Here is a 24,948-nt window from a genome sequence, read left to right on the forward strand (position 1 = left end):
AGGAGGAAGCCAAACTCTCTGTGGCTGCTCCTGTTATTTCTAGTGTTTTAATGTGTCTGTAAAGTATATAATTGTGTGTATATGCAGATGGTATGTATAAAGTGTACATGTTTCTGTGTTTGGGCTTGACAGGATTAGTGAGAGAGAGTTAGTAGCAGCAGTAGAGAGAGTGAGAGAGAGAGTGAGAGAGGAGGGGAGTCGCAGTACAGAGCGATGCCTGGAGGCTCAATCTGTTCCTCACTGAGCTACATCAGTGTTAGAGACGGCGGCTCGGGCCGCGGGGAAGCCTCCACTCGCTCCATCAAACTGTCAGGCAGCCAGCGGAGCTGCACAGGGAGACTCTCAGCTGCCCCCGGGGCCAGTTCAAGTCAACATCCCATTTCCTTGCCTCCTCGCCTAATTTCTCCTCTGCCCCGACTTAAATTTCCAATGCCCAGTGTCTGCTGCTGCAGCTCAGCAGCACCAGGCCCGGGGCCGCGTCAAAACACTGGGTGGTGCAGAGGGTTGTGTGTGTGTGTGTGTGTGTGTGTGTTTGCCTCTGAAGGCAAGATAGCGAGCTAGTTACAGTCACACGGTCAGCAGAGACAAGAAGAAGCCGAAGGGAGCCTTATGAAAGACGAGGTGTGAAAAAAAAACATAAATCAGTGTTGTTTTTTTCTCTCACTCTCTCTTTCCTATGTCCCCATTTTTCTTCCATGACTATATTCATAACACAGTTGTGTATTCCCTGTCCCTTCAGGTTTCTGGCAGTTTTTCTTCTTTCTCTCTGAGCTGAATAAATGCTCCCTGTTCCCTCGTACATCTGCCATTACTGTCTGTTTTTCCCCTCGCCAAACTACTCTAAGGATCACACCGGCAGCCCGACCGGCTCTGTCACTCCCCCAGTGAGTGCCGAAAGCAAAGGTTGAGGGATTTCTTGTTGGAAAGGACAAGGCGGCCCTTTAATTTAGTGAAGAAGGGGGACAGCTCTTCAAGTTTAGCCCCACAAGTATCACCATCAATCTGTCCGTGCTCCCCCTCCCCTTCTTCCTGCTCGACCTCACCACATACTTTGCATGGAAGTAAAACAGAGCACTGCCAGGTCTCAGTGCTGTTTACATGGACTCTGGGTAATGTTAAAGTCTGCTTAGTTTGGCCCCGGGTCAGGACTATATCTTTCTTCACCGGGGCTTGATTTACATGGCCCCCGCTGGCTCTTCCCTTAAGTGTGTCGGCTCTGAACCAGAGGCCTCTGTGTGTCTGGCTAATGCAAAGAGCATTTCTCTGAGCTTGTCTTCCTCAACGCTCCTCCACTCTCATTCTCTCTCTGTCCACTTTCAATGGGCCTCTGTGAAAAGGAGCTTTTGCCGAAGCCGTCCCTCTGTTTGCTCAGCCAACTGCGAGGTCCCAGGCTCAAATATGGTTTTACGTGAGAGCCTGTCTAGGCCTCTTCTGCTGGTCGATATCATTTCTACCCAGCAGAGCTTTTTCTCTCAATCTCATTCCCTCTGGAGCCTACATCTTCACTGGGATCAATACTTTCCTAATCCAGAGCTCCGGGGCTGACCCAGGGTAATCAGCTGACTTCCCATGCTGCCTGCCGGGGAGGTCAGGGGTCAAATGGCTGTATAGATTTGATCCTGTGATCAAATCACTTTTGCTAGGTGCTGTTTTCAGATACAGCTAGTGGGGTCAAGAGCAATCACTTGATTTTTTTAACTCTGTGTTTGAGAGCGTAAAAAGCAGCGGTGCTAAGTGAGCCATGTAAAGTTTAATATTAACACCTCTTCTCAGGTGCAGCACTTACATTCTCACACACACACATACGCCGCCTCCTCAGCTCTGTGACTCATAGCTTTCTAGGTTGTGGTCAGAGAAGGTGAGAACATAAGAGCATGCACCAAACCGTCCTGTCCATAGATTATGAAAGCTGAGTTGAAGTTAGGCCTCACCCCTCGCCACAAGACCAAAGAGACCTGCAGACGTCCCGCTGATGTTTCAGACCCGGCAGGAGGTCTCCCAGCGGACCTGAGGCTCTGCTTCCACGCCCCATCAGAGCGGCCACAGCGCCCACGTCCCTCCACACCTCATCCCAGCATCCACAGGAGGGAAATTGCGGGAGGAAATTGGTGTTGTTCTACCAGTATCAGACACTGCTTTGGTCCGCGGCCATCTAAATGGACCATTACCCCCTCTGTGTGCTCTCGCTCTTGGAGATCAGGGTTTGTCAGCAGTCTCCCTAACAATCAGAAGTACCTTAGGACATCTCTCCAGAGCAATATCCTCTAAACTGAAGCTCTTTCCCTCATCAGTATGAAGACGTCTAAATTTATGCGTTGTCGGCTGTCACGTCATTCGCCTGAACAAGGGATCTAGAGCTGCAGCTGCTGTCTTAGACTTCAGTTTTTTATGCAGTGTGATTCTTTTCTTCTCGAAGACATGAGATCAATTGACCCTTGGCTAAACCCCTCTCTTGAACGGCCACTGTCCAATCCTACGTTAGCAACCGTTACTTGGCACAGGAGGCCTGTCAAGCTTTCAGAACAAGGAAGTCCGACAGCAGATATATAGTCAAAGTTAGAGGGGGGGGTCATATTTTTAACTTTTCCAAAGCCAAAAACTCGAGAGGAGAGACGTCGGACATGGACTAAAAATTGTGGAAGACAGTCAACTGGTCCCCGCTTGCCATCCTGTCTGGCCTTCGCTACCACCACCTTTATTTTACCAGCCTTTGGTTTGTCCCATTGTTGTGGCAAACTTGTACAGGGTGTTGTTGGGCTTTCCTGTTGTGCCTTCAGGAGATCCAGTGTTTGGATCACGCCCACGATATGCAAACTGAAAAAGTGGGATTGTTTAGTTTAGCTAGCAACGGGCTATAACATATTAGATAATGAAAGTTATAGGGAGTCATAACTAAACATTCACATGTAGATTCCCTAGTTATGGTTGAAAACGCTATAATATTTACATGCCGGTGCGAAAGCTTGACAGATGTAGAAACAGTAACCAAGGGAGGCGGGACTTAGCGAAGGGTCAGTTTTACAAAGTATTAAAAATAACTTTTAGTTGTCACAATGTTGTGGCGGTATACCACAACGATCAATTCAGCGTTGAAATCAGTGCTAAATAGTTTTGGTTTGATACTTCTGTCTGTTATTCCAACACTTGTATCTGAAGTCTTAATCAGACGCCAGTTCCGACATAACTTCAGTAAACTACAGCCAGAAACACTTTTGTTACAAAGTCTTTTGTCAAAGCACAGATACCTTTATGCATATCCTTCTTTCTTCATACATTTTATTTATTACTTTATTTTGAGAAGGAACCAACAGTGACACTTAATGCCAGCAGCTTTTGTTTTGCCTATGTTTTTTATAGATTTCTTGCAGCGAGTACAGCGCTGCGATCAGTATTCAGGCCGACAGTTGTTGACGCCGTGCCAGCATTTGCGTAGCTGGGCAAGTTCCTCCTCTGTTCCTCTGTCTATCTCTGAGGCAGAATTCATGACAGACTGTCCTCCGAGTGTGACAAGTGGAACTGTGTGATTAATTTGGCCAGTCGTTTTAATGTGCTCCGGGATGCGCGGCGCTTATTGTCTTCCCTTTGCATGTCTATCGGAATCTGCCAGAGAAAATGTCCAGGAGAATCGAGACATCCATCCCGCCCTGCCTCTCTCTGTGTTTTTTCCCCCCCTCGCTCCTCTCTCCTCAGCCCGGCCTCATTTCAGGGCTGAGCTACAGGGTCGTCATGGGGGCCAGCCCAGGTCGAGGCCTGGCTGCATCCAGGGCCACTGGCGGAATAAATCTCCTGTCTCTGAAGTGTTGAAAGCTGTGTAAATGTCAAATGCATCCGTCTGATGTGCTGGCTGAGCGGAGGGAGGGCTGTAGAGGAGGTGGGATGCAGGGAGGAGGGTTGTGGCTGAGCCATCCGCTGAAGCTAGTCCCCCGTTACTCTTCATAGCTGGCGGTTGCCAGGTGCAGATGTTTCTGCTTGCTCCCTGCCTCTGAACAGCCAGCCAGTTTTTTTCTTTCTTTCTTTCCTTTTTTTTTTTGTTTGGTTTGTGAACATCTATGAGAGACACAAACCTCTGGGGGCTTGGCTCCTGTCAGGCAGCTTAGTGAGCTGCATATCTCTCCGATTTTAACAAAGTCCCCGCTGACCAGCAGACGTGCTGTTCAGGGAGGTTTCTGTTTGTGGTTGTAGATTTGCATTTCACCATTTGGTTTGTTTTTATAGCCTTGTTTAATATCTTGTAGATATTCAAAGAAGCAAAATGACGTCGTCCTCCTCTTACACCCACGCAGTCGCAAACATGAGCCATTCTTGTACTTTTATAGCTTCATTGTCGTCTTTTATTTGACTCAACCAAGTGTAGTAGCCCAACAGGGCAATCGCATACAGTGCTTACAAAAACAGCTCTAACACTTCTTCCATGCATCCCTCCCTTCATCTCTATAGCATCCCCCCTGCCTGTTCTTACTGTTGTTTTGTTCCCCCACTCCACCTGCCTCTCTCCCCCCTGCCGTGCTGTGTCTCTCTCTGTCTCTGTCTGAGCCATAGTATTCCTCTTTACGCTCTGCTGCAGTGCATGCTTCTTGTAAAAGGATAAGCACCACGCTGTGCTCTTTTGATATTATTTTTCCTCCTCGCCAGCTCCAGCCTTGTGAGGCCTCATCTCTAGTGTCATGGCTACCGCTGCAACAACAAGGCCAAGTGTGCACCCGGGGAATAGCCCGAGCCAGTTGTTCATCTCCGTCACCCAGGGTTTAAACTCGTCCTCACGTAATAGAGAGGAACTCCCAACCGCTGTTACATGGAAGTCATCTGCTCAGCTGCATGCTAAGAATATACTTACACCGATTACTTATGGGTAGGGCCACGTTTGAGATCAATTTACCCTCTTTTTTTTGTTCTGCATAGAGAGAAACATTGTTTTAACTGTGATTCCGTTCAGATAAAGTGCCAGAGTGGTGAGGGAACAAAGTGCAGTGATTACAGATTGCGATGTTCCCCCTAACAGAAATGGCTGACGATTAATTTGTCCCAAATCCTTCGTCTGAATGGGGAATTGATTGACAAGAGGCCGAAGCCACTTCTCTACTTAACGCGCTGCACTCCTTAATGAAGGTCTTCTTACAAGAACGAGCCCAGGAGTGAGGCTTCACGACTATTCCCCATGAAGAAGAGGACCTTTGGAAAAAACGTTTCCATTTCATAGATAGATAGTCACTTTAAAAATATATTCTGATAGTTACTAATTACCTGTCAGAAAATGTAATCAGTAACCTAATCCAAGTATCAGAATTTTAAAGTAACTGATTATTTTCAGTTAATTTTGGACTTCAATACTAAACCTGTAAATAAAGACAAGAGAAATGTCAATACTTTTGTAATGTGCGAATGCTCGTTTACATTAATAGCCGTCTTTATGCACATTTAAATGTACTTTTTAAATATGCTATGCTACACTACTTCACACTCTAACTGCAAGGAAACTGCCATAAACTTAGTCCAGTCTTGTGTTTTTACACACACCATCCCAGCATCACCACAGTCACAAACTATTGTTCAGTAGTAGTAATAGAAGACGACAGGTTAGCGAACATTTTTAATTGGAATTCTGTGCAGCTAACGTTAGCGGTCTTACCTGTAAATGTTTCCTTAAATTAGATGTCGAGTCCTTGGATAATGACGGCTTTTTCACAGCCGGAAGATGCAGCTCTCATTTTCTTCTTCGAAGAAAATATGACTGAGAAATTTCCACCCAGTGAAAGCATTTTTTCACCACAGGCCGTGGCAACCAGAGACTGTTGATGGCAACTTTGAGGAGTGGTGTTGTGAGACTTGGTGCATGGTATTGTCAGAGACGGTCAGACGGACGTTTAGAAATGAGACGCCTGATGTTACAGAGCATCTTTGGTATTATATAGTTTTCATTTTAGAATGTGTTTTAAATTGTAGTCCTGCTAGTAATCCTCATTTTAATAAAAGTATCTGTAATCTAATGACCTCTTTTTTTTCTGTAACTGTGAATACAGTTGCCTTTTTTTCTATCCAAAGTAACACTGTTACTTGTATTCTGTTACTCCCCAAGCCTGAACATGAAGCCATAATAACAATAGTTTACAAATGTGTAACAAAGAAAACAACAATATATTTGACAGCAAATTTCCAACAAAAAGATAGTAGTTTTCCACATCATTATGAGGCACTCTCTCCATGAATTCACACATTTTTCTTCACCCTTACAGACAGGCTCTGAAATGATGAACACCAATCACTTCAGCAGGCACAAAGCCTCATACTGAACACATCCATTTACTGCATTTATCCATAAAGTGTGTGCTCTTGTTCTATGTCTTGTTATTATTCAGTGTGAACAGTGAGAGCGCAGGCATTTCTCACAGTTGTTATTCTGCAGATAGAGATGCAAAAAAACAACAATAAAACCTCCTCAGGGGTTGAACCACGATGTTTTTCAGTTCAAGCTTCTGCCAGCAAGGACTCCTGCTGTATCCCCTGTCTTTGCATAGTAGGATGAATCACTAGGCAAAGTAGCCCCCCTAATACACACACACACACACACACACACACTAACACACTCCTCTCCTGAGAGATCTTGGCCACTGAGCCCTTGCACTGATTACTCTCGTTACTTAATTATACATTTGGACCCACCGCACTCTGAACAAAGGGCCGCTGTGCCTCCATTGACCCGGCTCCCTGCTCATTGTGCCCGCCTCTGAAAGGGAGTCAAACAAAATAAAGAGGCTCCACTTAAATATGTTGCCACAGGAACTTAATTGACAGATTGATGGCAGTTTTTCACTGGGGGCCCTCTCTCCGGCTCTGTGTGGCTCTCCGCTTGAATTGCCGCGCTCCTCATGCTTCCTGCTGTGAGGTCCAGTGGGACTGAACTGCAGCTCGACCACTCCTGTTTCCAAAACTTCACCGTCCATTGTCCCGAGGGAGAGAGTTAGCAGCCAAGAGCGTTTAAAAGGAATGAATGTGAGAAACGGAAGCTGGGAGTTGTGGGTTGGCTATTAGTTTAGGAATGTGTTTAACATGACAATCAAAGTTACCTCATCTTAACTGACAGGATAGGATGGGTGTTGTACGTACTGAACAAACCAACTCACATGTGCATTTGGAAACCGGTTAACCGACACTCTCAACGGTTAATAACCAACAAGATTAAAATGTACTTTTTGGATTGGATAAAAGTCTGGGACTAAGGATCCTAATTTAGACAGACAGCAAACCCTGTTAACGGTCATTAATCGTTGACCTCTTAAGAATTGAATCATTTTTAGAAAGAACAGCCGGAGACCGACAACAAGCTCTCCATTATGCACGCTCATTCTGATGCACGCTGTCTCTAATACTCGCAGAAACTCACACACACGCAATAAGAGGTAAATGTGTTATTATCCTCAAACATAGCCACCTGTGGCACCAACAATCGTGCCCACAGATATTAATACACCGTCCAGTGTCCATTACGTACGCACTGGAGAGTACAGCCATGTGATCCTGCTGCAACATTCAGTAAATAAACATTTACAGCTGACCTTTCTTTGATGGTCAGCACACAGGACTTTAATAAACAGAGATCCTGTCCGGACCTGACGGCGTGTCTGGAGTTTTAAATGATTAATGAGTTACCTGCTGTGCCTCGTGCGTAAATGTTAAGTTTCGTTTCTGCTCAAAAACAGTCAATACGTTACCAGACTATGGAAACTTAAAATAAAAAGGCCAGGCCTACACAAGTCCTAACTATGTAGGAGACAGTTTGTCTGCTGGTTTTGGTGAGGAAAGAGCAACACGTCGACATGCTGTGTGGTTAGTCTGGTGCCCAGTCTGTTGACTGTGTGACCCGCCGTGGAGAATACGCGCTCAGACGGTACCGTGACGTCCCAGGAGCAGAGATATGCAACTGTTAAACTGCTCGTTTCATTTTGCTCTCCTCTCAGGCTCAGCTCAGCTCATGACAACAAAACACCCAAATATATACGTATATTAAAAAAAGACATTTTTTATTATTTAATTTGTATTAACCAGTTGAAATTCTTAACCGTCGGTTAACCGGTTAAAGTGCACATCTTTAAACTAACTGATGGAAAAAGTAAAGCATCTAACGTCAGCCTTTTACTTGCCACATGATTTGCGACTCTAGATGAATCAGATTCCCAGTAATAGTCGAGGCATTTTCTAAATTATTGCTAAAAAGACTTTCCTACCTGTGAACATGTCAGGAGTGAAAAGCTGTCGCTCTCCGTGTGTCAGATACAAGGTCTGACTCGTTCTCCATTTTTACGCTTGCACCTCCTCTCGAGACATTTGAGCCTGATTCTTCTTATTTTAATACTAAAATAACTTATAAAATGTGAAGTGTGGAGAAAAACCCATTCCACCTCTTCAGTAAACAGATTGTGATTTGGCCTTTGACGCTGCCAGACGAGGTATTTCTCTGAATCTGACCCCTTGTTATTCGGTTCCTTTATCCCTGCAGAAGTCTGACATATAAATTAAAGACGAGTTTGTCACAAGGCGGGTTTGAAATACCACACTTAATAGGCAACGTGTTTGTATTCAGAGAGCCGAGGCTCTCTCTGTCCTTGAGATACTATCGTCCAATTTTAAAGCACTCTTAAAAGGCTAAATGACAAGCTGCAGCTGAATTCAAAGTCATTGAACAGGCTCTTTATGATGGAACCCTGTGTGTAGTGTAATTCATTTTTATCTTTTATAAATTTACAGCATTGAATTTGCTACAGAAACACTAGAGACGCACTCTGTGCTGCCTTTGAAACATGAAAAACTCTGAGACTACCACACTCTCCTTCCCCTCTTCATCCTCCGCCGTTTGCACTGAAAGCTGTCAGTGAATGAGAAGTTTCACACAGAAATAACATCTGCACTGATTATGGGGCTACTGTGGGGGGGAGCCAAATGAATAATTCCTTATATTTCCTGTGTCTGTCTCTTTTCTGTTACAGTGTGACAGCGAGAGTGACATTGACGACAAGGTAAGACTGCATTTCCTGTGTTTATTCACCCGCCGCATGAAGAGGCTGAGAGTTGTGAATAACAAATTTGAGCTCTAAACTCGAGGAGAGAAACAGCCGCAGAGTGCTGTTAGCAAAAAAGACGAGGTGTTACAGACAATCTGCCGGATCCACCACCGTTGATCGTTTGCATCTTACAGAAAGTGACAAAGAAACTGCCAAAGAAACTGTTTTCAGTGTTACTCTCGCTTTGCACAAAGTAAAAAAATATGGCGTCTGTAGTGTTTGGAGCTCTTTGTGCCTGAATATGTCTTCAAAATGTCTCCTGGCCTCGATCACAGCTTGTGCTACAAACAGTAAACTTTTGTGAGCCTGCGTTTTACCTTCTCGAATATACTAGATAGAAAAATCACAACTTTTTGTGACATCATGTAATCATTTTACTTTTACATTTGAGAGTTTTGCATGACGTTCCAAACACAAATATGTTGTTATGTTTCTCTAAAACCTCAACTGGGATGTGAATCTTTCAATATCTCACAATTCGATCCAAAATCGATTCTCTATTCAAACCGATTCCCGATTCACAATCAATGCCCTATTTGTTACAAAGGGCTGCTTATTTCACTCCAGTCTGCTGTGTGGCAAATTATTTTATGACATTAAAGCAGATGTTTCGTACTTGTTTTAATTACATTTTAAGTTAAGTTATACAAAATGAAAATTGCTTAAACTTCAATAAAACTGGCAGGCTTAGGCCGGCTACCTCTGTATTTATCAGAAAGTTGCCATTTAAAATAATATTTTTGCACAAATAAAACTAAAAATTTTGTATGATCTTCAAAACAATCACACAATAATGCCCGACTGCTCTTTGAGACATCAATTTTCAGCTTGTGTGTGGGCAACTGCAGACTCACTCTCACAGCCGTGTGGCTTCCACTCATCACTCGCATTTGTTTACGAGACTCTAGCAGCCAGGCATCCGTGATGTAGTGAGCAGTGAATGTCACGAATGACTGGGTGGTTTCAGAGGTCCACGCAAGAGCTATTCTGTGGGCGCTGGTCAGGGCTTCCCCCATACATTATTGACGCAAAGAGCTAGCTAACGTTAGCAGCGCTACTGACTAGCCAGGACCGAAACCCTCCTTGCTGGATCTGTGTACAACGGAAGCCAGAAATGGTGCACGGCAAACAATGCATGCAGCGGGTTTGTCGTGCACGAACAGGCTGATGTTGACCATTAACTTAGGACGAATGTTTTTGGAAGTTTTAAATTGATCCAGAATTGTAGAAATTCTGACATGAATCGATTTTTTTCAGCACCCCTATTCTCAACTGTTCTCGCCTCAGGACCCACCGCCTACTTAATGACAAATCGCGACCCAAAAGTATTAAATGAAAAATGGTGCACTCTGGACCTGAGTTGGAATGAAACATTACAGTCTATAAACATCACAAAACACAGCAGTATTGTGTCAACCAAAAGAACCAGCAGGTCATGAGAGGAAAAAGGAAAATATTCCCTCTACAATTCATTCAGTGAACAGCCTTTTTTCAACAGAAATAAACTAAAACAATGCAACTACTGTCGGGCTCATCAAGTTTCAAGAATGTAAATGTAACTGCAGCTGGGATAACCATTCAGTGGATACATGTAGTGTGAATAAACTGCACCACTACTGTATGCATGTCATAGGAACTCCATCTCCTTCAAAATAAATGCGTAGCATAGAACTTATTCTTTTCAGGCACCCACTGATACAGCTCCGCGACCCACTTTTGGGTCCCAACACACCCAGTTGAGAACGAGGGCTCTAAAAAACTGAACTTTAGTTTAAACAGAGAGGCTAGTCTTACAAAGTGAACTTCATTGTGTTTCTAGTCCTTGATGGCAGCCAAGAACGGTAGCTGTTCACTTGTGCAGTTTCCGTTTTCTCTTTGGGAAAGCATCACCTTATGAGACAGTCTTAGAGGTGTATGCACATTTTTTTAAAAGCATTTATTAGTTTTACTTTTTGGGAATCTTCACTTCTTCATAGGCCTCAAATGTAAAAACTGGAGCGAGCAGAACCAGCAACTTGGTAGGCTTAAAAAAGTGCATACCCTTTTAGCAGTGATGTCATCGAGCTTTAACCGTTTGACACTTTGACAGATGTAGTCTATCAGTTTCACTCCTGTGTATTTGTTTATCCCCGGCTCGGAGGTGGTTGTCTGATGGCAGCCACCTGGTTACAAGATGAAACGCCTTTGGGGAACCTCATGCATTCTAATTCCTCCACAGTTTAGCAATTACTCCCTGGTAAATGAATGAGATAGCATGCCTAATCTCCTGTAAGCTTAGCTCCCAGTTCTGTGGAAATGTCTGCAGCTCTCCCCATAAATAATACATTGATAGCAGGCCCAATTTGCATTAACTGTAGCCTGGCAAGTCAATAGGCTTTTATCTCTTCATTGAAGCGAGGAGGTACCGAGGGCGCTAGCTAGTTGACACGACAGAGAGACGTGGCAGGCCTGTCAGTCTCCATACGGCTGCCTGGCATCACTTTGGGGGGTAGAGAGGGAAGGAAGCTCAGAGTGTTTCTTTTCAGGGTTTTGTTTTCCTTCCTGCTCCATCACTTACTCCACACTTGTAACGCTTCTATATAGTGTCACCAATTTTGACATTTAGTATATAAAAGTTTGATATTGTGATACTAAACAACACGGCTAAAAGAAAGAGAAGAGAGAAAAACAAGCAATGCTCCGGCGGTGTTGTAGAGACTCAGCGGAGTTGCCGTGTTGTTGGTTAGGTGTCAGCCTCTGTGTGTTCAGTACAACAGCTCCATATTTGACATTTGGCACCACTTATGTTGGCCTGTTTAGCTGGATTGGGACACAGTTCATAATATGATGCACTTTCAGACAATGCTACCAAGTTTTCAGCTGTCTGATTTCTTTTTTTGTACCAATTATAAAACCGTCCACTGTCAAGAGCCAGACTGCGGCTTCGCCTGTTCGAGCTCTGCTCTTATACATTTGTCATGTCGATGACAAGTGTATGTAACTATGTAAGTAACTATGCACCCACACTGTAAGACCAATGCCTATGAAATAAAATATTTGTATTATTCCCTTAACAAGATACCTAAAATGTTATTGGGAATCCACTAGACAGTCATCTTGGCTTGTGTGAAAATTTATTTTCAATCCTCGTTCCTTCTCATCAACCTTTAGTTTCTGTACTAAGTTTTCATTCTTATTACTAGTCCAGTCTGTCTTTAACTTATACTGATATGTATTTGACAATACACGACAATTACAACAACCAAAAACTCAACCTGTAACTTGTTTTCATAATGCGTCCCCTAACTAACAGAGAAGAACTACTGTATATTTCTTCATATTCCTGCTAAGTTGCTGCTAGCTAACGTTAGCTTTGAAAATCAGCAACCAGCAAGTAATGGAAAAGCAGCGTTGGATGCCAATAATCTTACATACATACATAAACAATAACCCTATTCACACTGGACTAGTATTACCTGGGGACCTCATGTGATTTAGAAATGACCCCCTCATGTCTGTGTTTCGTGCGGCGCATTCGCACGGGATTAGCAAAATCTGTATTTTACTACAATTTACAGACATTATCAACCCGGTTATGATTGATGTCAATGCTAACCGTAACATCAACTTGATTCGCACGTGACTAATATTATCAGATGACCTCTGTTTTTGCCAAAACATGGTAGATAATTTGTGCTGGATTTTTTACTTTACAAATTACGGACATGGCCGATTCGCACGGGATTAAGTTCATAGACGTCCTCCGCAACTATTACAAGTTACTAGAGGACCCCCAGGTAATACGAGACATAATACGACATCTAACTACTTTAAAAACTACATTATTTTATTAAAGGCACAAAAGCATTTCTTTACATAGAGCAGTAAGAGCGACATGTGCCACACCCAACACGGCAACCCATCGCCACAGTCACCTACAATGTGAATTCCCTATTTGAAAGCTTGTTCTCTGATCATGGAGGCCTAAAGGTAAGTGTTTACATATTCACTAGTTCAAATGATGGCAAAATTAGACTACCAGGAGCAGATGTTCTAAAACAGAAAACCTTCATTACATTCAACAAGAACTATAATTGAACAGTGGTATAGTTTAAAAACAGCCACTATATTGGATTCTTTGAGCATACGCTGCTGATGTTCATGTATTAGCCAAGGAGAAAAGAACATCTGGATAAAAGCTGAAGCCGCGCTGACCTTTCATTTCCTCAGAAACACATTTTATCATAATCAAGGTGATGAGAGTTGTGAATCATCCGTAGCAAATTGCTGAGGAAAGGAGAAGCCTGTGGAAAGAAATACTTTGACAGGCCGTCACAAAAAGCAGCAAAAAACTGATGGTGTAAAAATTGGGTTCCATGAGGAGAAAGACAAACACTGTCATTTGTAATTGCCCGCTCTCGGGATAACTCGACAGCGATAATTTTCTGCAACGTTTTGCTGAAACAGGTGCCAGCTCCTCCCGTATCTTCCCAATGAAAACAAAGACTCCTTTCACATCAGATTACCAGCCACCTGAACACCCACATTGTCAGGATTTCACAGATTAACTTAATTAGAATATTGCTTCCAGGTGTGCCCCCAGGGTGCAATCAGTTACACTGTATTTGAATAAAACTGACGAGTTGCTGCCAAAGCAAAGTCACTTTAGATTGCTGCAGCTTGTGAAGCCGGCTCGTATCAATGCAGCACCTCAGAAGGCAGGCAGTCACGTATTTCCAGAACATGTCAGACTTGAATTCTTTGGAGATTGCCGGGTCACCTCCAGTTCAGCACCGGGCCGCTGTGAGGGGGATCTTTGTGTTTGATTGGCTCAGCCCTGAAGAAACAAGCAATCACATTCGGAGTATTGTGCTCTCATCACTGGCGTTTCTTCTCGGGACGCCTGTCGTCTGATGTCAGAGATTACATGATGTTTGCCAATGACAAGTATTCAGTGTTCCTTTTAAAGAAAGAAACAGGCCTGACCTTGAATCTCCTCAGTTATGTGTGCACCCGGGGGGAAATCCACAGGATGAACTCCTTATGGTGAATAATGTTTGCTCTGTCTTTACTGTTAGTCAAGCAATGCTTGGTGTGTTTGCACATAGCCATGCTAAATTAGATGCATCTAACCACATTAGGAGAATTGCCTGGCGATACAGGGACAATATGTAGTCAAGTCTGTTTGATTCTATGCTGTGGGAACTGGGAACATTATTCATTCTTTATTCTCGGTCCACATACTTCAAGATATAAGTGAAAGATATAAGTAGATGTCTGTTAAGTTAATATATATCGCCGAATGAGGTAACACAATGGTGATTGAGCCATTTGCAGTATTACAGACTGGGTGTCCGGTGCGACTTTTAGTTCGTGACATGTTTTCCATCAGCCAGCAGTGGTTGGTCTGCCAGAGAGGGTAGGCGGAGCTAAGCGGCTGTTTCTCTGCAAGTGTTGCGAGTAAACAGTAATCTACTATGGCTGAACAAACAAAGAAAAGATCGATGACTACAGATACAACTTCAACAATAAGTGAAAATCCAAAGAAAAAGAAACAAACTCGACGCTCAGATGAAGCAAACAGTCTAAGGGATTTCTGTTTGGTACGTCTTGAACACTTGGCTGAAATATTAAGCTTTGTGAGAGATGTTTAAATGGGCGACTGTTCTTTGACCTTGGTTTATGACTTCATTATCTAACATACAACAAGAACACCTGGTAGTTTTTTATTACCAGGTATTGTTTGGTTTGATAAAGCAAATTTCAGTGGTTGTTCCGTTGTAAATCTCTTCCCACCCTCCCTGCTCCGCCTGAAATCTATCAGACCGCCAATCCTGTCAACCTTTGACATGTCTGAGATACTCCAAGTCAAGACGGTCATTTTCTGTCATTGGAGAGGCAGGGAAAGAAATAGAGTGGGATTTATCCCATCTCAGTTTGTCCACGCACTCTCCTGAAGTGTCATCCTATCTCCGTTAGGCCCCACTTTGCCGTCCTCGATGGCTACTCCAATTTCCTTTCTTTCTCCTGTGCAAATAATACAGCGGCTGTCTGTCTGTGTGCGAAGCGTTAGCATGAGCCGCTTATATCCTCTGCAGCCCTTAACTCAGTGGCCTCGTGTCAGGTGCTTTTACCACCACCACCACCGCCGCATCACCATAGCCACAGCGGAGGACACCCAGGTCGGCTAATTCTATTTGGTCCTATTTGCCGAGCAGTCACTCAGCGGAAAGTGTATCTGCCTCCACGGGAGTCTCCAAGGACCATTACCACATCCTGTCTATGAGCTCTTTTATGGCTCCGGTGTACTCATCTGCCAGGGCAGCGCACAGCCTCTGATTGACACATTAATTCCTCCTCTACCCCCTTATCTTCCCGCTGTGTGCAGAATGAATGCCATATCACTGCGTCGGAGCGTCTCTGCCGGCTTATCAGTAATAGCTCGTCAACTAATGGTATCCTCCCTGCTCATGTATTGGGGGTTCACCCTGTGAAGCCAGCAGTGAAACAAAAAACAAGCGTGCTCTGGGGATTGCAGACATATCCGTTAACACCACCACTACCCTCCGCTCTCCTCCTTTTCTAATATTCCCTCTTTTTATTTACTGCCCTCTCTCTTTTTACCTCGTCCGCTCTGCCGCCATCTTGAACGAGGAAAAAGGCAATAAATATATATGTATTCATGCAGGTATCTTCCCCCTCCTTACACACCCCTCCCCAACCACCCCGCTGCTTTGCGAGATCCAGATTGGTCTCCAGGAGTCATCATATTCAATAACAAACAGGCCACCCGCCAGGCGGCTGACAACCTTAACGTTTTTTATAGACGGGAAAAACGGACCGGCTTAATGTTTCGACACAAGTGATCATCCGTCCTCATCTCTTTAATGAAATTAGATTAAGTGCACCTGGGAAAGAGCTGAGAAAGCAGAATGCCTCGCCACCTCCTTTAATCTAAAACCAATTTGCCAGTAATATTCCTTTCCCCCCAGCTTGGGATTCGCCGGCCCTGATTCAAAATGGAGGAGGAACGAGATGAGACCAGAGCTGACTGGTTGCATTCAGCTCCCCACAGGCACTGTGAAATTAGAACTGACACAGGCAACACAGGCCTTAATATGGAGATGTCATTTTTCTCCTCTTGCTTTTGTCTTTCTCTCCCCCTCCCTTATTCCCTCTCTTGTTCCGTTCATTCCTCTATTCACTACGGTTTTCACTTTCGAGCTAATCCTGAAAGTGAAACAAAACAGAAAGAAGAAAAGGAAACATCAGACCATTTGAAGTCTTCACCCTTCCTCCCTGATTGCTGTGATGTTTTGATTTAAGGCCTAACTCTAAGGTTTAAAGTTAAGATGAGGTTTTAGAAGAAAATAAGACTTGCAGCTTTATAGATCGGCCAGAATAAACGTTTCATAATGTTCCTCAGATCCAGCTTTTACCAAGAACCTGGGAACGTTTATCTCTTTAATTTATACTGAGTTGTTTGCAACAAGCATTCCTGTTCAGCTCCAAATCATGTCTGCTCTGAAGGCTTATGTTTTTTTTAGTTTTTTCATTCTGCGGTTGTCAAGCGATACATCTGTTGTGCATTTAGCGTGTAAGTACGCTGTGATCAGGGAGCACATTTGGATCTGCCTCTGAAGTGAAGAAGGACGGCCTCCGTCTCAACAGAACTGATGTGTGTTTCTTTGTGTACAAGCTTGGAGGCAAGTGAGTGAAAGGGCACTCTCAGCGGTGAAACCAAGCCCCAGTGCATGTTGGGAAGAAGAGGCGTGATGACAGGGGAAAACTTGAAGCTTCTGCAGGGCCAGCCAACAGACACAGCCAACTGACATCAGCAAAGACGGCTTGTCACTAGCGATGCATGTCATACAGCGACGCGGGGACAGTCAACATGGCTGTGGCGTCATTGATGTGGCACCCAATAGCCTGGTTGGGATTCTTTCTCAAAGGTTAGCGCTGATGTTGGCTTTGTGGATGAAAATAGAAGGGTTGTGACAAGCCAAACCACGCCAGCCACTCAGAAGACGGGAGGTGTGAAAACATAACATGGCATCAAGACTGTAATCTTCTTTCACTTACTGCCTCCTCTCAGTAAAGCTGTTTGTGTTGGCAGAGTGTTAATAGAACAAATAGTCATCCCTTTGTTCTGTTCAAATCACAACACACACACACACACACACACACACACACACACACACACACACACGGCAGCGCTCTGCTAACTCTTTGAGAGAATCCTGTCACCACTCAGCCATGTTCTTGTGATCATTGTTATTGAGGGAGTTATTGTTGCCTGGATGAACACCTGGTTTTGGTATGTGTTTTTCCTCCACCTCAACCACATCCACTTTTAGAGGTGGTTTTCCTCAAACACTGTTTTTCCCACCTGAGAGCCCTGGTTCTGTAATAGGACAGTTTTCAGCCGCGGCCAGGTGAAATGCTCGATTGCACGATTTTCTGCTAGATGGCTCGGCTGCTCGATGATACAGTGATAGAGAAGGGATGGCATGTCATATCAAACAAGACCAGGGTGAAGTATTGGTGACACATTACGTCTCACTGGGACTGTATGTATCTGTAGAAACATGTTAGTAATGTAGGAAATAAATCACATGTACATTGCCACCAGGGTTAGGAGGGTTACTTTAAAAATATACTCTGATACAGTTACTAATTACCTGTTAAAAATGTAACCGAATACAAGTATCACAATTTTAAAGTAACTGATTACTTTCAGTTACTTTTTAATCACTTCAATACTAAACCTGCAAATGAACACAAGAGAAACGAAATGTCAATACTTTTCTAATGTGCGAATGCCCGTTTACGTTAATAGCTGTGTTAATGCGCATTTAAATGTACTTTGTTAAGTCTGCTGTTCACACTACTTCACACTCCAACTGCAAGTAAACTGACATAAACTTATTCCAGTCTTGTGTTTTTACACACACCATCTCAGCCGCGGCCACCACAGTCACAAACTATTGTTCAGTAGTAGTAGAAGACGACAGGTTAGCAAACATTTAACTGGAATTTTGTGCTGCTAACGTTAGCGGTCGGTCTCACCTGTAGATGTTGCTTTAAGTTAGATGTCGAGTCCTTGGATAATGACGGCATCTTCACAGCCTGAAGGCAGAACTCACACTGTGCTGCGATGTTGCTCCCATTTTCTCCTTTGAAGACAAAGCGATGGCAAAATTTCCACCCAGTGAAAGCATTGTTTTCCCCACGAGATACTGTTGATGGCAACTTTGAGGCGTGGTGTTGTGAGACTTGTGTCGTAACGTGTGTGCAGGTGCTGCATGGTATTATCAGAGACGGACAGACGGACGGTTTAGAAATGAGACGCCGGATGTTACAGAGCATCTTTGGTTTTATATCGTCCTAATTTTTAAATGTATTTTAAAATTGTAGTCCTGCTAGTAATCCTCATTTTAATAAGTGTATCTGTAATCTAGTGACCTCTTTTTTTTCTGTAACTGTAACTGAATACAGTTGCCTTTTTTGTATCCTAATTGCGTAACGCCGTTACTTGTATTCCATTACTCCTACAAGCCTGATTGCAACATACTCTTTGAGGTCCATGTAGTCAATTAAAGGTTTTTAGTACCTGCACCTGCTTCCTTTAAAACTGCAGTTTATAAATATCTCCAATATTAAAATAGAATCAGAGGACAAAAGCTTTTCTGGTTGCATAACTTAGTTGCTCAATTAGATTACAAAACATAATATACATAAAACCTGCATGATGCACTCTTACAGCAGTTAATGCACATCCACTTAAAAGCAATTTAATGCTAACACATGGCCCAGGAGTCGTCTGACTGCAGTTGTAGCGCACGATGTTAAACAGGCAGCTAAACTGAGTAACCTTGTGTTCACCAAGCTCCAAAGCAGCATGGCACAGACTTCATTGTTTTTCAAGCCGGCCTGTGTTTGAATAACAATCCAAGCACTATATACATTTTTCCACATGAGTAATAAAACTCAAATTGACTCCATATTGGGTGCAGATGTTCTGTGGAAAGGGAAGAAAAGACCCAAATGTTTTTGTGTACGTGGATGTAAGATTTGAGTGTTTCTGATCGTGCATAAACATAATGTCTAAGTGGGGTTTTATTCAATAAACATGGTTGGACTGTAATTACTTACACATTTGTTCTGGCTGGAAATGCAAGACAGACTTTGTGTGCGTTTAGAGCTGGCGCACCAACACTCGTGTCTGTCCCAGCCTTGGCTTGTCTGCACAAGACTTCCTAATGCAAGACGACTGGCTTTTCCTCCACAACAAATGGCATATGCAATCAGGGGTAAATATAGAATTCCCTGTTGTTATTAGGAATCAGTGCCATCGTGGATAATGTTTCCCTAAAGAAGCGTTACCTCCTCTCGGGCCAGGAATAAATCAGTAAATGGAGCTTATGTCCACCGTGGCTGTGAAAAGAATGTTTAGAGAGCCTCAATTCCCTCCTCAGACAAAGAGGCCAGTCAGCAAAGTAGAACGCCAGTCATGTTTTTCAGTAGAGAATTTATTTGGGAAAACAAACACACATTTATCATTAAGTCATAGGCAATTGTTTTGTATTTGCCACTGTTTTTACGTCTACTGAAGCCAAGTTGTACCACATGTGCGTCTTTATGGGGAGCATCATCTGCAGCTCATAATGGTGATGATGGACAGTAAAGGAAGTCTGAGCCTCTCTCCCACCCACCGAGAGAAACATATTCCATCCTTCTTTTGCTAACCACTTGAGCATCTCAAAGTCAATCTAAACACTCAGATGCCTGTGGATGGCCCGGCGACTGCCAGACCTCAAGCCCCGCAGGCCCTCACGTCACTCGGGCTCTGGAGGGAACTTTCCGTGGGCGAATGTGTATGTGATGTGGAAAGCCGAGAACCCCAGAGAGCGCGCTGAGATCAGGCCCAACACACACACACACACACACACACACACACACACACACAGGGGCCAGCTGCCTTCAATTAAGCCAGAAACCCCAGCCACTGCAGTCCCTTATGCACAGAACCAGCCTGCTTTGATCTGGGCCAGCCAGGGGAGAACGTACAGGGCTTGAAAGATTACAGGAAAAAATAATTATTGTATCAAAGGTGCTCCATAAAAGTTAACGCTGAGTTTTTTAGGCTCAGGGGGCAGCGGGAAGCAGGTATTAATGATGGCTGTCACTCATGTTCATTTGCTACTTATTTCCCCTTCCACTTTTCAGTGAGCTCTAATTAGTGGACACACCTGGCCCCTCTACAAGTTCAATAAAGAACTCTCCCTTCCACATTAGCTTTTATGTGCATGGAAGATCAATTCTGAGTCCTGCAGGGCACATTGGCACAACTGAGGCTTGTAGAGGTAGAGCCGCTCCTGGATATGTATGAGTTTGAGAGCCACAGACAGAGACCAGCATTAAAGCTGTCCCCCTGCCAAGCAGCACAGACGCAGGCAGCACGGGCATCCATTAAATTAATTTGACTTCATTAGTGCAGACCTGCGAGGCCTGGGGTGCCCATAGAGATGCCAGGGGGTGGGAGGTGGGAGGGGGGTTGGTGGTTGAGTGGCATCAGCCGCTGTGCTCTGAGGAGAGCGAACACATGGCACTGACAGGCGGAATATGGCCCCAGTTTTTACACCGGGACGGCTGCCAAACAAAGGCAACATGCGTCACTGGCTTTAGGGGAGCTCAATCAACACCCGGTCGGAGCATTAACGCCATGCGCGCCGCGCCACATCAGTGAGGAGGCCGCGGGTCGCCGGGCAGCCTGCAAGTCATGCGTGTGCACACAATGAATGTGGCAGCGTGATATGATACAGAGACGCTGCCAACGGGTTGACCTACTGCCATCACCTTTGTGTCTGCTGCCAGAAACACTCATCATATTAGATTACTAAGCTCACATTTATCTCTTGTTAGGGACTTACAGCAGTGGTATACACTACAACAATTTTGCCACAACATCACTCTTGGTATGCTTCGTCATTTTTCAGTAGTTAACTCGGTTTGACAGTGTTTTTGTGTTTGTTCTCCTCCTGTGTTTTAATGGTGGAAATGAAATCAATTAGATCTCAGGCCGGCTGAAATCCTGCAGACAGAAAACAGTTACATTGTGTTTCAAAATTTCAGTCTAATGAGCACATTTGTAGACAAAGTGGTCTCATTCCTAATGGGCATAAGTAGTTGCATTTCATCACCCACTGCAGGTGACTTATTTGTGTTATTGAGACTAGAATGTTTGTTCTTGTGATAATGGGCCGAGTGTTGCAAACATAAGACTGCTTTTGACTTGAAAATTGATCCTAATCTGTGTTATTGTTTCTGGATCTTAAAATCCAGTTGCATGCAGCCACGGAAAATAATACCCCTACCGTAGGAGAGCGTAAGATTGAACGGCTTTGTGATTGTACTTTCCTTTTAGCCGCCCACTTTGAACTCCACCAGTTGGTGCATCAGAGGTTACATACGTTTCCTAACAGCATTTCTAACCTGCAGCCTCGCAGTCCCGGGCCTGCCTCTGTAACCTCCAGGCATCCGCTGCCGGCTTCTGGAGCCGGTACGAGCCCTGCTGGGAGTGGTGCACCTGATAAATACAGAAGTGTGGAAATAAATAAATAATGGGAGGCATTAAGTCCGGATAGGACTGGAAGGTAGCCTGAGGGTGGTAAGTGTTCTGTCTGACAGCAGCGAACACTTTGATCAGAGGGCCCCGTCTGAAGATCGCTTCCACATCTGCACAGGGGGAACGAGCTGTAAACTGCCAAGAAGCATTTTAATGACAGTTGGATTATAAAATGAAAGAGGGCTCCAGATGGCAGGCAGTGCAGCGGCTGCGGTTCGGGGGGGGAGGCTGTTTAAACTGCTTTTTTATTGATAAAATATGGGGTGAAAAATTGCGCAGAGCTTATTAGGCGTCCCGCTGTGATGTTGCTCAGCTGGCCAAGCTGTTCACTGTGGCCCCCGTCCAAACATGCCTCCATAAATTTTTAGCAGTACCTTTAAATCTGTAAGATCCCTGCTTGTTAAGTTCACCCAGGCTCCCAAAATCCCCCACACCGTATTTGTCCTTTGAAAGACTTGCTTGTGTCCTGTTTTTTTCAGACTGGCTGGATGATGAAAGGGATGCTAGTCGCTCGACACCGACCGAGGAGTTTGGAGGGGGTCTACCCACATAGTGGGCTCATTATCGTCCGCCAAGAACCACAGTGTAGCCCCTTAAACAACTTAATTCCTGCATGATTTCATTAGCTTTACTCTCCGAGTGGTAATATGAGAGCAGCCTTATGAATTCAAAACACTGTGGTTGTGCTTTTACCTCGATCCACAGGGTACCGTTCAAGGCAGAAATAGTCAACTGGGCATTGACGCTTACTAACTGGTTGCAATAGAAACAGTTGGGGTTAGTGTGAATAGACTACCAAGTAAAACTCCACATTGCATAAATAAAAGTCTGCATCAGTGTTGTATTAAGAGAGATCCTATTAGGCCCAGCAGAGTAGTGGAAAGTCAAGGGTTTGTTCAGTAATGAATTCCCTTTCAGAGGGGCCGCCTTGAGCCTTTATAAATGCACATGTTGGATAGAAGTCACGACGACTCATTAGAGGAAAAGGCATAATAATTACATTTTCATAGATCACAGTTATGTTGGTTAAGTCAGATTGTCACCTTTTGAATAAGTGTCTCCCTGTTAATATCACCTACACTGCACTAAATTGGTCTCATGCACATCTCTGATCTGGAGCTCAAATTGAATTTGCTTGGATGTGAATGGGCCTGATTCAAATGCTGCGGAGAAATCATGGTCTCAATAAAGAGGATCAGTGAAAGCAATCTTGACTCAATCAAAATCCATACGTGTCACATGTATGCTTTTCTCTCGGCAGAGTGGGCTCCATTCAGCTGAGGAATGTTGTTAGCCATGCTCTTACTGCTAATTTAAAACCCATTTAAGCTGATAGGGCGGCTGTCATGATGGCCGCCTGTATCTTTTTTCCTACCTTCAGAAAACAGGCAGCCCCAATTTATATTCCATAACCACCACTTCAAGGCCGACCCGCCGCGCCCCCATTCCACCCTAACGCATCAAAGACAATTACTGTCGACATCACATCAACTTACAACTGTTGGTTTGCTTGTTTGTCTCGTTATGTGACTTAAAACTGCCATCTCCCGCCCAGGGAAGGTCCCCTCCCATCTGCCTACCCCTACAGCTCTACACACACAAACACAGAGGGAGAAGAGAAGAGAAGGGACAGGCAGCGACAGCCTAATGGACTAATTTGTAATTGCGAATGAGAAAAGGCTGAGTTGTTGGACGTGTTATAATTTGACAGAGACTGGCAGCTCTGAGTCGGACAATAATGCCTCAACCAGAAATCTCTCCCTCCCTCCTCCTTCCTCTGCCTCTCCTTCAAATGCTTTCTTTCTTCCCCTCCGTGGAGAATAGTCAGAAAGGAAGGTGATAGGAGAGATGCTTTCGGCACATTCTGCTGCTCAAAGCTCCTGGCTCTGTCATATTCCTTTTCTTTCTACCAGCCCCCCCCCTCACATCCCCGCCTCCCCTCCCCTCCTCTCTACCTTCACATGGATCCCATAGGATGGAATAGGGAAAGTATCTCAGAGCATTCAGATGCGTTTGAAGTGCAGGACAGATGGGAGGCTCGAGGGACTGTAAAAAATGAATCGAGGCTAGTAATAGGAGAGATGTTTTGAATCCTCTCCCCCATAAGTTATTTATCAGGGGCCCTTAGTGGTGCAGGAAGACTTCAGAGTGCTCCCTTAATGTAGCATCTGATGACTAGTAGGGGGGCTGTTCCAGGAAGTACTGTTGTAAAACAGGAGGGGAACATTAGCGGGGAAGTCTCTCAGGGCCCGGGCAAAGGAGAGGAACAACACGCAGGGCGGCTCTTTCCCAGCATGCAACACAGGACAGAGATGAGAGGTGTACAAGGAGATGTCCCGGAGCCCCCCGCCAGCCAATGATATCACACCAGGTACAGAGCAAGGCGTTCTGTACTACGAGTCCCACCACATTAGGCACGTTTGAGTAGACGAGGTACTTCAAATAGTTGTAAAATAAATAATACAAAGCAGAGCTAAAAGAAAGGAGGGCTGCTTACTACAGCGATCATTTACATCATGTTTTTCATTATTCAGAAAATTACCTTTTATTTGCTTTATTATCAGAGTTTTACAGGTCAGGCAACAAAGTGAGCAGGAAGGTTATAAGCAGTTAACTCGGCAGATAATTTACAAAGGAAGCAAAGATTTCGGCCAAAAGGTATTTACAGCTTTAGACACACATAAACCTCGACCTTCTTTGGATGGCTTAAAAACATTAAAGCCTCCCTCCAGTGAAAATCCAGCTTTTAACCTTGTAAACATCTCCATGTGGTGTTCTTCATGTGCTAAGAGACATATCAGGGACAACATGAGCAGTCATCTCCATGGCTGGGCCTGTCTGCTTTTAAACTGCAGTGTACCAAGGACAGGCTGAACAACACGTTTTCAGATTGGCAGGTTTGAGACGTCACAAACATAAGGAGCCAGTCCCGTTAATGGACGGGATGACGCTATGCATATCACTATGTGTAACCTATGGCAACCACTTCGGCGATGCGCAGGCCAGCTGTAACCGTCATCGTTATTTTTGCAAACTCACTACTGACTACTAACGTTAACCTTGATAATACTAATGACTACATTTCAAGCTAGCTAAGTTTCAACAGGTTGCCACTAAACGACGGCAGAGACGTGTTTTGCTTTCGGCCGTAATTTTAACGTTGTAACAAGTTAGAGAGCGATACATAAAATACATTACCGTCTTGATACCTCCACTTGTATGCAACCTTGTCCGATTTACTTTGCCGTTGTGTAGCAGACAGAAGCTAACATAGCAAAATAGAAAAAT

At 44.2% G+C, this 24,948-nt stretch overlaps 1 protein-coding gene across 5 annotated transcripts in view; it reads left to right on the plus strand.

The window, feature by feature from the left end:
- fbrsl1 (fibrosin-like 1) overlaps positions 1-24,948 on the plus strand; it is a 310,850-nt gene that overhangs the window by 206,967 nt on the left and 78,935 nt on the right. For 4 of the 5 annotated variants that reach the window (XM_069682291.1, XM_069682292.1, XM_069682293.1 and 1 more), the window contains one exon: positions 8,979-9,008. The exons of the other annotated variant lie outside the window; for it this stretch is intronic. In XM_069682291.1, coding sequence (XP_069538392.1) covers positions 8,979-9,008 — 30 coding nt within the window. The remainder of the gene's footprint in view (positions 1-8,978; positions 9,009-24,948) is intronic. 5 annotated transcript variants of the gene reach the window in all.

The sequence above is a fragment of the Semicossyphus pulcher genome, unplaced genomic scaffold (genome assembly GCF_022749685.1).
Source record: "Semicossyphus pulcher isolate SPU_LCO1_2020_fin unplaced genomic scaffold, fSemPul1.0.p SCAF_6, whole genome shotgun sequence".
Classification (NCBI taxonomy): domain Eukaryota; kingdom Metazoa; phylum Chordata; class Actinopteri; order Labriformes; family Labridae; genus Semicossyphus; species Semicossyphus pulcher.